The sequence below is a fragment of the Chiloscyllium punctatum genome, chromosome X, assembly GCF_047496795.1.
Source record: "Chiloscyllium punctatum isolate Juve2018m chromosome X, sChiPun1.3, whole genome shotgun sequence".
Classification (NCBI taxonomy): Eukaryota; Metazoa; Chordata; class Chondrichthyes; order Orectolobiformes; family Hemiscylliidae; genus Chiloscyllium; species Chiloscyllium punctatum.
This window is the reverse complement of record NC_092791.1, coordinates 31,006,729-31,020,236: the sequence shown is the minus strand read 5'-3', so window position 1 is coordinate 31,020,236 and position 13,508 is coordinate 31,006,729. Positions and strand designations below refer to the sequence as shown.

The 13,508-nt window shown below is 42.2% G+C and overlaps 1 protein-coding gene across 4 annotated transcripts in view; it reads left to right on the top strand.

Moving 5' to 3' along the window:
- Positions 1 to 13,508, top strand: part of LOC140471163 (arf-GAP with GTPase, ANK repeat and PH domain-containing protein 1-like) — a 195,799-nt gene that overhangs the window by 145,718 nt on the left and 36,573 nt on the right. For all 4 annotated transcript variants that reach the window (XM_072567044.1, XM_072567043.1, XM_072567042.1 and 1 more), the window contains exons 9-10: positions 8,923 to 9,009; positions 12,521 to 12,625. In XM_072567044.1, coding sequence (XP_072423145.1) covers positions 8,923 to 9,009; positions 12,521 to 12,625 — 192 coding nt within the window. The remainder of the gene's footprint in view (positions 1 to 8,922; positions 9,010 to 12,520; positions 12,626 to 13,508) is intronic.

Sequence of the window (13,508 nt, the reverse complement as noted above, 5' to 3'; positions counted from 1 at the left end):
ATTACCCATAGTATTAGGTGAAGGGATAAATGTAGTGGAATGGGTCTGGGTGGGTTGTGCTTCAGCAGGTCAGTGTGGATTTGTTGGGCCGAAGGGCCTGTTTCCACACTGTAAGTAAATTACTCTTTTTTTTTTAAACAAACTGTTTAAAACAGAAACTAGGAGTAGGCTATTCAGCCCTTTGAGTCTACTCCCCCATTCAATCTGATCATGGCTGATTATCAAACTTATTTCTGGATGAGTGGTGCTGGAAGAGCACAGCAGTTCAGGCAGCATCCGCCTGAACTGCTGTGCTCTTCCAGCACCACTAATCCAGAACCTAGTTTCCAGCATCTGCAGTCATTGTTTTTCCCGACCTGATTATCAAACTTAGTTCCCTGTTCCTACTTTCTCCCCATACCCTTTTGATGCTTTTAGCCCTAAGAACTAAACCTAACTCCTTCTTGAAAACATGCAATGTTTTGACCTCAGTCGCCTTCTGTGGCGGAGAATTCCACAGGCTCCCCACTCCCCGGGTGAAGACATTTCTCCTCCTCTCAGTCCAAAATGGCCTGCTCTGTTTCCTTAGACTGTGACCCCTTGGTTCTGGATTCATTGGTCTTCAGGACCATCCTTCCTGTATTTACCCTGACTGACCCTGTTAGAATTCTATAGGTTTCTATGAGATCTCCCTCCCCTCATTCTTTTAAACTCGAATGAATACAATCCTAACTGATCCAGTCTCTCTTCATACGTTAGTCCTGCCATCCTATGAATCAGTCTGGTAAACCTTCGCTGCATTCCCTCCATTGCCAGCACAGATACAGAGACCAAAACTATACAAACTATACGCCAGGTGAGGTCTCACCAAGGCCCTGTACAATTACAGCAAGACATCCCTGCACCCTGTTTGAGCAATCATTTCAAACAGAATAAAGTGAAAAGAATTCCAATCAAAATTATGAAATCTGTCCATTAAGTTGTCTCTGCAATATTTTAATACTATGCAATAATGTTTCCTTCTAGAGAGAACTGTCCAACGGAGCTTTTGAATTTTAATAATTCTGTGATCTTTAGTTGCTGACCTGGATTTTGCTGGCCATTTTGCGATCTCTCCCGTAGAGTGTCAGGGTTAGGGTTAGGATTATTGATCGTTGTGCCCTGTGTTCACTCTGAGCAATTGAAGACAACCTGGCTTCTTTAAATTTATTTGTGAAATGTGGGCTATTGCCTGTCTGTAGTTGCCTGTGAGAAGGTGGTGGTGAACTGACTTCTTGAACCTCTGCAGTGCACCTGCTGGGGGTTGATCCACAATACCATTAAGGATTTTGACCCAGTGACATTGAAGGACCGGTGATATATTTCCAAGCCAGGATGGGGAGTGGCTTAGAGGGGAGCTTGAGGGTGGTGGTGTTCCCATGTATCTGCTGCCCTTACCATTCTAGATGGAAATGGTTGTGGGTTTGGAAGGTGCTGTCTGATGATCTTTGGTGAATTTCTGCAGTGCCTCTTGTAGATAGTACATACTGTTGTTACTGAGCGTCAGCAGTGGAGGGAGTGGGTGTTTGTGGATATTGTGCCAGTCAAATGGGTTGCTTTGTCCTAGATGATGTCAAGCTTCTTGTACTCATCCAGGCAAGTGAGGCATATTCCATCACACTCCTGACTTGTATCTTGTAAATGATGGACAGGCATTGGAGAGTCAGGAGGTGAGTTACTCCCCACAGTATTCCTAGCTTCTGACCTGCTCTTGTAGCTACTGTGTTTATGTGGTGAGTCAAATTGGGTTTCTGGTCAATGATAACCCCAGGATGTTGATAATGGGGAATTCAGTGATGGTAATACCTTTAAATGTCAAGGGGCAGTGGTTAGATTGTCTCTTATTGGAGATGATCAGAGCCTAGTATTTGTGTGGTGTGAGTGTTAATTGCCACTTGTCAGTCCAAGCCTGGATATTGTGCAGATCTTGCTGCATTTGAACATGGACTGCTTCAGTCTCTGAGGAGTCGCAAATGGTGCTGAATATTGTGCAATCATCAGCGAACATTCCCAACTCTGACCTTATGATGGAGGGAAGATCATTGATGAAGCAGCTGAAGATGGTTGGGCCTAGGACACTATCCTAAGGAACTCCTGCAGAGATGCCCCGGAGCTGAGATGACTGACCTCCAACAATCACGACCATCTTCCAATGTACCAGGTATGACTAACCACCAGAGAGTTTGCCCCCTGATACTCATTGACTCTATCTTTGCTAGGCCTCCTTGATGCCACACTGTACCGAATGCAGCTTAGATATCAAGGGCTGTAACTCTAACCTCACCTCTGGAATTCAGCTCTTTTGTCCATGTTTGAAACAAGGCTGGAATGAGGTCAGGAGCTGAGTGGCCCTGGTGGAACCCAAACTGGGTGTCACTGAGCAGGGGCTGCTTGATATCACTGTTCATGACACCTTTGATCACTTTACTGATGATCAAGAATAGACTGATGGGGCAGTAATTGGCCGGGTTGGATTTGTCCTGCTTTTTGTGTATGGACATAACTGGGCAATTTTCCCCAATGCCTGGTAGATGCCACTGTTGTAATTATATTGAAACACCTTGGCTAGAGGAGCAGCAAGTTCTGGAGCACAAATCTTCAGTACTATTGCCCAAATGTTGTCAGGACTTGCAGCCTTTAGAGTATCCAGTGTCTCCAGCTGTTTCTTGTTATCATGTGGAATGAATCGAATTGGCTGAAGACTGTTATCTGTAATGCTGGGGACCACTGTAGGAGGCTGAGATGGCCTGTACAGGAGATGCCTAACTAGTTTCTGAGTTGGAAGAATGGAGAAGGGATGAATAATGTACATGGTCAGGGGCTGCAATGCTCGAAGCCTCATATCCCAGAATGTAACCCAAGTTTTCATATGCTATGTATCATTACTAATGAGAGTGAATTCTAAGGGGGAAGCACTCTGCTCATAAACACATGGAGCTGGTGAGTAACAATAATTTTCAGTAATCTAGCACCTTTTAATGTCATGTAACACCTCTAGATCATAACATTCCAAACATTGCACAAAGGCGCTGTCTTTTGGATGAGATGTTAAAACAAGGTTCCATCTACCTCTTCAGGTGGATGTAAAAATCATGAGACATGGGAGCAGAAATTAGGCCATTCAGCCCATCAAGTCTGCCCCGCCATTCAATCAAACCTGATAAGTTTCTCAACACCATTCTCCCATTTTCTCCCCATAACCTTTGATCCCCTTGATACTTAAGAACCTATTATCTCAGTTTTAAATCCACTCACTGACCTGGCCTCCACAGTTTTCTGTGGCAGTGAATTCCATCGATTCCCCACTCTCTGGCTGAAGAGGTTTCTCCTTATCTCCTTTACTCTAAGACTATGCCCTCAGGTCCTAGTCTCTCCTACCATTGGAAACATATTCCCAACATCCCCTCTGTCCAGGCCATTCAGTTTTCTGTATGTTTCAATTAGATCCCCCCTCCATTGAGTACAAACCCAGAGTCCTCAAATGTTCCTCATATGTTACACTTTTCATTCCTGGGACCATTCTTGTGAACCTCCTCTGGCTCCAGGGCCAGTACATCCTTCCTGAGATTATGGGACCCAAAACTGCACACAACACTCCAAATGTGATCTGACCAGAGCATTAAAGAGCCTCAGAAGTATATCCCTACTTTTATATTCAAGCTCTCTCAAAATAAATGCTATCATTGCATTTGCCTTCCTAACTACTAACTCAACCTGCAAGTTTACCTTGAGAGGATCCTGGAGTAGAACTCCCAAGTCTCTTTGCACTTCAGATTTCTGAATTTTCTCCCCATTTAGAAAGTAGTCCATGCCTCTCTTCTTCCTACCAAAGTACATGACCTCACTTTGCCATGTTGTACTCCATCTGCCACTTCTTTACCCACTCTCCTAACCTGTACAAATCCTTCTGCAGCCTCCCTGCCACCTCAATGCTACCTGTCCCTCTACCTGTCTTTGTATCATCTGCAAACTTAGCCAGAATGCCCTCAGTTCCTTCATCTAGATTGTTAATATATAAATTGAAAAGTTGTGGTCCCAACACTGTCTTGTGGAACACCATTTGTCACCAGCTGCCATCCTGAGAAGGACCCTTTTATCCCCACTCTCTGCTTTCTGCCAGACAGCCAAGCTTCTATCCATGCGAGCACCTTGCCTCTGACACCAAGGGCCCTTATCTTAGTCAGTAGCCTCCTGTGCGGCACGTGGCCAAAGGCCTTCTTGAAGTCCAGGTAGATAGCATTCATTAGCTCTCCTTGGACTAACCTGCTTGTTACTTCATCAAAGAATTGTAGCAGATTTGTCAGGTATGACTTCTCCTTGATGAAACCATGCTGACTTTGCCCTATTTTATTTTACACTTCCAAGCATTCAGAAATCTCATCCTTCACAATGGATGCCAGGATCTTACCTGTGACTGAGGTTAGGCTAATCAGTCTGTAATTTTCCATCTTTTGCCTTATTCCCTTTAAAACAGGGATGTTACATTTGCAATTTTCCAGTCCTCTGGGACCCCCCCCGATTCTAGTGATTCCTGAAAGATCACCACTAGCACCTCCACTATCTCTTCAGCTATGTCCCTTAGAACTCTGGGATGTAGTCCATCTGGTTCAGGAGATTTATCCACTAGGCAAAAATGAGGACTGCAGATGCTGGAAATCAGAGTCTAGATTAGATTGGTGCTGGAAAAGTACAGCGGGTCAGGCAGCATCCGAGGAGCAGGAAAATTGATGTTTCGGGTAAAAGCCCTTCATCAGGAATGATTTATCCATCTTCAGGCCGTTCAGTTTTTCTAGCACTTTCTCCTTGGTGATGGCCACCATACTCAGCTCTGTCCCCGACTCTTGAATTTTTTGGGATATTACTCGTGTCTTCCACCATGAAGACTGACCCAAAGTAATTATTCAGTTCCTCAGCCATTTCCTTGTTCCCCGTTATGATCTCTCCAGTGTCATTTTCCAGCGGCCCAGTGTCCACTTTTGCCACTCTTTTGCCCTTTATATATCAAAATAAACTCTTACAGTCTTCCTTTATATTACTGGCTCGCTTACCCTCATATTTAACCTTCTCCCTCCTTATTTTTTTTATCGTTGCCCTCTGTTGGTCTTTGTAAGCTTCCCAATCCTCTGGTTTCCCACTGTTCTTCGCCACATTATATGCTTTCTCTTTTGCTTTTATAGAACATAGAACATAGAACATTATAGCACAGTACAGGCCCTTCGGCCCTCGATGTTGCGCTGACCTGTCATACCAATCTGAAGCCCATCTAACCTACATGTATAGTCCATATGCTTGTCCAATGACGACTTAAATATACTTAAAGTTGGCGAATCTACTACCGTTGCAGGCAAAGCATTCCATACCCTTACTACTCTCTGAGTAAAGAAACTACCTCTGACATCTGTCCTATATCTACCACTTCTCAATTTAAAGCTATGCCTCCTTGTGCTCGCCGTCACCATTCTTGGAAAAAGGCTCTTCCTGTCCACCCTATCTAACCCTCCGATTATCTTATATGTCTCTATTAAGTCACCTCTCAACCTTCTTCTCTCTAACGAAAACAGCCTCAAGTCCCTCAGCCTTTCCTCGTAAGACCTTCCCTCCATACCAGGCAACATTCTAGTAAATCTCCTCTGCACCCTTTCCAAAGCTTCCACATCCTTCTTATAATGCAGTGACCAGAACTGTACACAATACTCCAAGTGAGGCTGCATCAGAGTTTTGTACAGCTGTAGCATAACCTCATGGTTCCGGAACCCGATCCCTCTATTAATAAAGGCCAAAACACTGGAGGCCTTCTTAACAACCCTGTCAACCTGGGTGGCAACTTTCAAGGATCTATCTACCTGGACACCGAGATCTCTCTGCTCATCTATACTTCCAAGAATCTTACCATTAGCCCAGTACTTTGCATTCCGGTTACTCCGACCAAAGTGAATCACCTCAGACTTGTCCGCATTAAACTCCATTTGCCACCTCTCAGCCCAGCTCTGCAGCTTATCTACGTCTCTCTGTAACCTACAACATCCTTCGTCACTATCCACAACTCCACCGACCTTAGTGTCGTCTGCAAATTTACTAACCCACCCTTCTATGCCCTCATCCAGGTTGTTTATAAAAATGACGAACAGCAGTGGACCAAACACCGACCCTTGCGGCATACCACTGGTAACTGGACTCCAGGATGAACATTTCCCATCAACTACAACCCTCTATCTTCTTTCAGCAAGCCAATTACTGATCCAAACTGCTATATCTCCCATAATCCCATTCCTCCGCATTTTGTACAATAGTCTACTGTGGGGAACCTTATCGAACGCCTTGCTGAAATCCATATACACCACATCAACCGGTTTACTTTCATCTACCTGTTTGGTCACCTTCTCAAAAAAACTCAATAAGGTTTGTGAGGCATGACCTACCCTTCACAAAACAGCGCTAATTATCCCTAATCAAATTATTCTTTTCTAGATGATTATAAATCCTATCTCTTATAACCTTCTCTAACATTTTACCAACAACTGAAGTACGCTACCCCTGACTTCCCTCGTCAGCCATGGTTGCCTCACCCTCCCTGTACCATGCTTCCTTTTTCTCGGGATGAATCTCTGTGTCTCCTGAATTACTCCCAGAAACTCCAGCCATTGTCTTTCCTGCTGGGCTCTCCTCCCAATCGATTCTCCCCAGCTCCTCCCTCATACCTCTGTAGTTGCCTTTATTCAGCTATAATACGGTTACCTCTGATTCTATCTTCTCCCTCTCAAATTGCAGAGTAAATTCAATCATATTATGATCACTGCCTCCTAAGGGTTCCTTCACCTTAAGCTTCCTTATCAAGTCTGCCTCGTTGCACAACACTAAATTCAGTATTGCTTGTTCCCTAGCTGCTCTAAACAGCCATCTCGTAGACATTCCACAAATTCCTTTTCTTGCAATCCACTACCAACCTGATTTTCCCGGTCCACCTGCATATTGAAATCCCCCAAGATCACTGTAACTTTGCCTTTCCTACACATCCTTTCTATCTTCTGGTTTATCTTGCGCTCTAGCTCCTGACTACTGTTTGGACATAACTCCAACTATGGCTTTTTTACCTTTGTGATTCCTCAATTCTACTCACACAGATTCTACACATCTGACCCTACTTCATTTCTTAATATTGATTTAATTTCATTTCTTACGAATAAGGCAACCCCACCTCTCTGCCCACCTGCCTATCTTTTTGGTAGGATGTATATTCTTGAAAATCCCGTGGAACATTGAAGATCGCATGGAACAATTTTAAAGAAGAACAGGGAAGATATCCCCAGTGTCTTGGCGATTGTTTTTCTATCAGTCACCATCACAAAGGAGCAGATTATTGGCTCGTGATCATTCTTTTTTTTAGGAGTTTCATTTATGCAAAGTAATTTCTTTGTTTCTCTCTTTCTCTCTTTCTCTCTTTCTCTGCCTCTCTGTCCCCACTCCCCGAAGAACGCATGCTGTGTTGGGAAGAGATTGAAAACCTCGTCAAAGCAATTGGCTTTGGAAGTAGCTTTATAAGAGATGGAGATGTTTAGGTTGGGAACCTCAGAGGATGAATCCAAATCAGGTGAAAACACAAAGATGGGCAAGAGGTTAGGGGGAAATGTACAGTAGATGTTTGGGAATATAGATCATTCTGAAAGAAATTGGAGAGAAGGTGGGTGAAGCCATGGAAGGATTTGAAGATTAGAATGAACAATTAAATATAATTCATCAGTCTATGGGGAGCTAATGTCACTCCAGATCTGTGGGGTGATTGAGGAATGGGACTTGGTGCTATATAGGATACACGTGGTAGAGTTTGAACAGTTTGGAATTGATGGAGACCAGCATTGAAATACTTGAGTCTGGACGTAACAAAGGATGTTCCAAATTTGGTGTTTTTGGATGTTCACCTGGATCAAGTGGTCCAATGTATTCCCAAAAATGATTCCCACATCATTTTTCGAAATGTACAGCAGGACTAAAAGCTAATCAAGTGACATAAATTGCAGAGAGAGTCAAAACATTTCAAATCCTTGTGTGATCTGAGCTGGATGTGGTGCCTTTCACATGCATCCTAATTTGCACTTCTCTAATCTTTCAGTAGCCAGACTGAAAGCAGTAACAGCTGTGAAACATGAAGCTGAACTCTTTTATTGACTTTGCTAGAACTGCTCAAGTGCTTGTATGAGCAGAGGCTGGAATAGAGAGAATCAAATCCAGAGTTTCGGTAGAGATAGGTACATAACTGGAAGGCTGACGAGCTAATTTCATTGAAGCTGTTGCCAATCAAAGGGTTAATTGCTGAATTTCAGAATGTGACCTTTTCTATTCTGCTGACTTGTTTGATTAAAAAAATACAGTCTGTTTTCTGAGGATTAAAAACTGCTGGTCAGCCATTCAGAAGCAGTGGTTTATACCCCCATGATAAATGGGACGGATGTGATTGTAATAGCTAGCACATGAGTTTTCAGTCTCAATTTTCCATCTCTGTAGCTGGCAAACCAAATGTATTGTGAAACCCTCAATTGCTCGAGAGAAAAGCTAGACCTCAACAGGACGACAGAACACCACAGTGTATGTGAAAGATGCCAAGGAAACAGTCACAGCCATGCAATACTACAACAACAGTGCCATTGTATGCAGCAGTGCAGTGGATTTTCTGATTTGCTGATAGATATGGGTTGCTGTGTGTTTATATTTATCCTTGTGATGATCTGGCCCCAATTCAGCTACTCACTCAGCCTTCATAGAGTCAGACTTCAGCATTAGCTTCAGTTATTACCATCACTGTAAAAACTCTAAGGTGTTTCATTCTAGGCAGAGGGAGAGTCAGGATGTTTTTAATGAGAACAAGCACTTCAACTTTGGTTTGACACTATGTTCTCATTCCCTCCACAGACTCGGCGGGGAAGCGATACAGAGCGGAGGAGTCTAGACAGTAAGGCAGATAATATTGGAAGTGGCCGTGCAATCCCAATTAAACAGGTAGGTTTCAGCACCACGATGGCAAAATACACAGTTCTTGACAAATATCACTTAAGCTCTTCTTTACCTCTGTTCCCTCATCATAGTGCCCAAGGTGGGAGAGTGCAACATGGATCATTTGGGAGGGCCAGGGGATATTTGAACTATTCATTCCATACTTACGTTAACTGACCAGGGTGGGGATACTAGTCAGGGGTTATACAATTATCCTTAGTGGGAAAGAAAACTCAGTCAGTTTCCCAGCTCCTAATGGGCATGCTGTTGGAAATATGCTTGTGTGATGAAATCAAACTGTGTGGTGATGTGTTTTTATTTCTTTTTCTTTTTTTCACGAATCTTTATTCAATTTCCACCACCAGGAAGATAGGAAAACACCCGAGTGGCCAGTGACAAGCACTGCCCTTCACATCAAAGGGCAATGCTGTGTGATCAAAACAGTGAAGGGGAGGGTAGGGACTAAATCAAAATGGAGTTGGAGGGGGAAATAATGCACTCCACTCCCTGCGGCGCCCACCTCTCCCTGAACAACTCCAGGGTGTTGGTGGACACCGCGTGCTCCTTCTCCAAGGACACCCGGGCTCTAACGTAACCCCGGAAGAGGGGCAGGAGGTTGGCCCTAATGACCCCCTCCACGGCCCGCTGCCTGGACCTGTTGATGGCCAGTTTGGCCAGGCCTAGGAGCAGACCCACGAGGAAGTCTTCAGACCTGCCCTCCCTCCTCCGTACCGGGTGCCCGAAGATCAGGAGCGTGGGACTGAAGTGCAACCAAAAGCAGAGGAGAAGGTTTTTCAGAAAATCAAAAAGGGAGTGCAAACGCCCACACCCAATATATACATGGTCCACGGACTCCACAGCGCCACAGAACAAGCAGTTGGGCTGGGAGTCGGTGATGTGTTTATAGCTGAATAGTTGCTATTCAGGTGCTTATATAGAGAATGGCCATTTGGGTGAAGTACTAGAGAGGCTCTTGGCATCTGCTAAGCTGTATGTAAACAAGAATCCGAACTTTCTGGTGCGCAGGTTTGGATGGTATTTTAGAGTTTTAGCTGTCACCCATAATTGTTCTGTCAGTCTACAATAGCACATTGATTATAACTGAGAATGAGATGTAATTTGTGAGATGAGCTCAATAACTCTTCCAAATCAGACTCCTTTCTAAATATTTTAAGAAGGTAGCCTAGGTGCTAATTATTTTCTTATAATAAAGGCAAATATAAAGTGCTGTGTTCCAGATACAATTCAACAGGTCAAACTACTTGGCGTTTAAACAAAACACAATTTGTTCAAACACTATAGTTAAAATACAAACAAAAGAAAGAAGAACTTAGAATAACTTAACTCTGATGAGAAACATAACAGAATAATAGATACAGTAACTATTACTACTTAACTGTTCCAATGTAGCAATGACACATAAACACACCCCTCGGCATAAAGGTAAATTCAGAAATCAGATTTTTTCACATGCAATGCCTGCAGTGGGAAGAGAAGTCCCAGCTTCTAGCTGAAACCGAGAGAGGGAAAAATAACTTCTACTTGTTTAAAACTCCAACAGCTTCTAAGAATCTAAAGGCTAAAAAAAACCCCTAGAAATCCTGGTCTGTGAGAACTGGTCACATCCATCCAGGCTATTTTTCCAACATTTTTTTTAAAAACCCAACGCCTCACAAGCACTTTATGTTACCATGGACAACTCGTCACCTCTTGTTCAAACTCTTTCTAAAAAGAAACCAGGACAAAATATACCACTTAAAGCCACAGCATCGCTACAATTCAAATGGCTAAAATCCTGAAAGACTTGAATGTTACTTGTTTAACGAAGACTAGAACCTGTTTCCTCCCTACTATCCTATACTATATTAAGTTCCAGACCCTGCAGACATGCCATCAAAATCTGTCATCTAATTTACAGACTTCTCTGTGGTCTCACACAACTGTACAGTTTCCTCTAACCAAACATCTTGACTCACTCCATTGTTCAGCCTGTGGATTTCTGTGCTCCACCATCAGTAGCAGAGACTTCAGGTGTTTCCATACTCTCACTAATTCTAATTATCCTTCCTAAATCTTCTCTCCACCTCAAAACCAATCCTTCAGAACATCTCCCTTAACTGACTTCTCCTACTTCGTATTCAATGTCCATTACATTTTCCACACCTCTCCCTATCCCAATTTGTTAAATGCCATGGGATATCTTGTCAATTTAAAGACATTTTATGAACAGAAGTTGTTCTTCGTAATGTGCAAAGCATTACTGCAAGCTTCTTATTTCAACATGCAAGTTCTCTTCTTTTTGGTCCAATTTCCTGTTTTCTGTTCCCACCTGATGTAGTTGCCACTAAAGACATGTTTGAGCCAGGGAAGGAGGAAGCTGAGCTGTGTGGACTCTCAAACAATGCACAATGCTTCTTCGACTCCAACCTGTTCAAACTGCTATGTGTATCCTATATAGCACCAAGTCCCATTCCTCTATCACTCAACAGATCTTGAGTGACATTAGCTCCCCATAGACTGATGAACTATAATTAATTTTTAATTCTACTTTTTACTAATTTTACTTCTTTATTTTTCTACTATTCTGTGAAGTAATGCTTAACTTTTTAACTCGCGTTTCTCTTACTACTTTGTACCTAAGCTTTTTTTGTACGTGGGTACTTTGGTACCTAAGATGGCTCCATTTGTGCTGAAATTATACACTTCTCACTATACTCCTGTACTCCTATACTTGACAATAAAATCTAAAAATCTAATTATTTCCTTCCATCAGTAGGTCAAATATGTTAGGTGGCCTTTTGAATGTGGTTTAGTAGAACAAAAAGTACCAGGAAGTCTCACATAGTTTTATTTACATGTTACTAAAGTTAAATTACAACAAGGAAAAGGGCTATTTGCCAATCAAGCCAACTGTTTACCTTTGTCTCGCTTCAGTTTTCTTTTCTCATGAAGGTGTTGATTACTGTTGGGTGTGATTCCATTACCATGAGTACCAGGAAGTCTCACATAATTTTATTTATATGTTACTAAAGTTAAGTTACAACAAGGAAAAGGGCTGTTTGGTACAGCCAAAAATGTTCGTGTTTACCCTCCATACGAGCAATAATCCAAATCATATTTATCTAACTTGTTCCCATTTTCTTTCATTCTTCTATCCAATCAGATCTTGAATATTTCCATCACTTCAACTAGTAATCCTGGAAATGAATTCCACAGCCGCACAACTCTCCATGTTATCATGTTTCTCCTGCCATCTTTTTAAATAACTTGCATATAATGCTGTGTGCATGGTCCCTTGCTCTAGACTCCTTAACTATTAGAAACAGTCTACTCTGTCCATCTTATCCCATCCTTTTGACATTCAAACAAACTTATCATAATCTGGGTTCCAAGAAAGACGGAACACCCTAAGTTTTTCTAGATCTGAGTTGTTTGAGCAATGCGTAGAGTAGCTCATGTGTGGGAGACAGAGATTTTCTCCACTGATCCTGGTTTTCTAAGGTGTGTTTCATTACAGGGTGTGTTGTTGAAGAGGAGTGGAAACTCGCTAAACAAAGAGTGGAAGAAGAAATATGTTACACTGTGTAACAATGGTATCTTGTCCTATCATCCAAGTTTACATGTAAGTATACTTTGTATGTTTTTGTTCCACAAATGGATTTGGAGCAAAATCACATCTCTCATGCTTGGGAAAACAGTGTTTTGGTTAAATTAGCAGTATGTGACATTGCTCTTGGTAGGTTGGAAAATTTGCTGCTTTCAAAACATCAGGATCATTATCCTCTGTAATGTATAGTGTATTTTGTTACTGAAGTGCAGGTGGATGCAATGTGATGAATCCCTCTAATAGCCCTAGGTGAACTTTCCACAGCTTCTTAATTTTCTTAATTATAAATAATGGAGCATATGTTATAATCCCATTTGATGGTAATACTGGACAAGTCAGATCCCAGCGTGAAACCTGGCTTGATGGATCATAAGTTTAATAATTTGCAGTTGGTTGCAGTGGTGGCCAGTCACCGAACATATTCACACGAGGCTATAAATTTTCTTTAACATTGATTAAAGAAAACAAAACAAAACAAGCAAAGCTATACATGTTTGCCAGTTTAGAAAGAGCATCGCATAAACAGCAAAACAAAACTGTAAACTGTTGCCTTGCAATATCTTTTACAGATATTCAAATCCCAGAGAAACATCACTCCTCCCTTAACTCTTTACTTCCTTACTTAACTGATTCTTTTCAATCCTCATCCTAAAACTGTTGAGACTGTTTCAAAAGTTCTTTCCAATTTTGATGGCCCAAACTTATTTTCAGTTCCACTGGCCAAAATTTCTTTGATTCTGACAATTCAAGAGCTTCTTCACAAACTCTCACTGCTTGGAGACTTCACATAGTAAAATCCTTCTGCTAGAGTGTAAACCATACTCCTGAACTGAACATGTAGTTTCCTCCAAGCGGACATTTTTTTTCTCCTGAACTGAACTCCTGATTCTTCTGAACT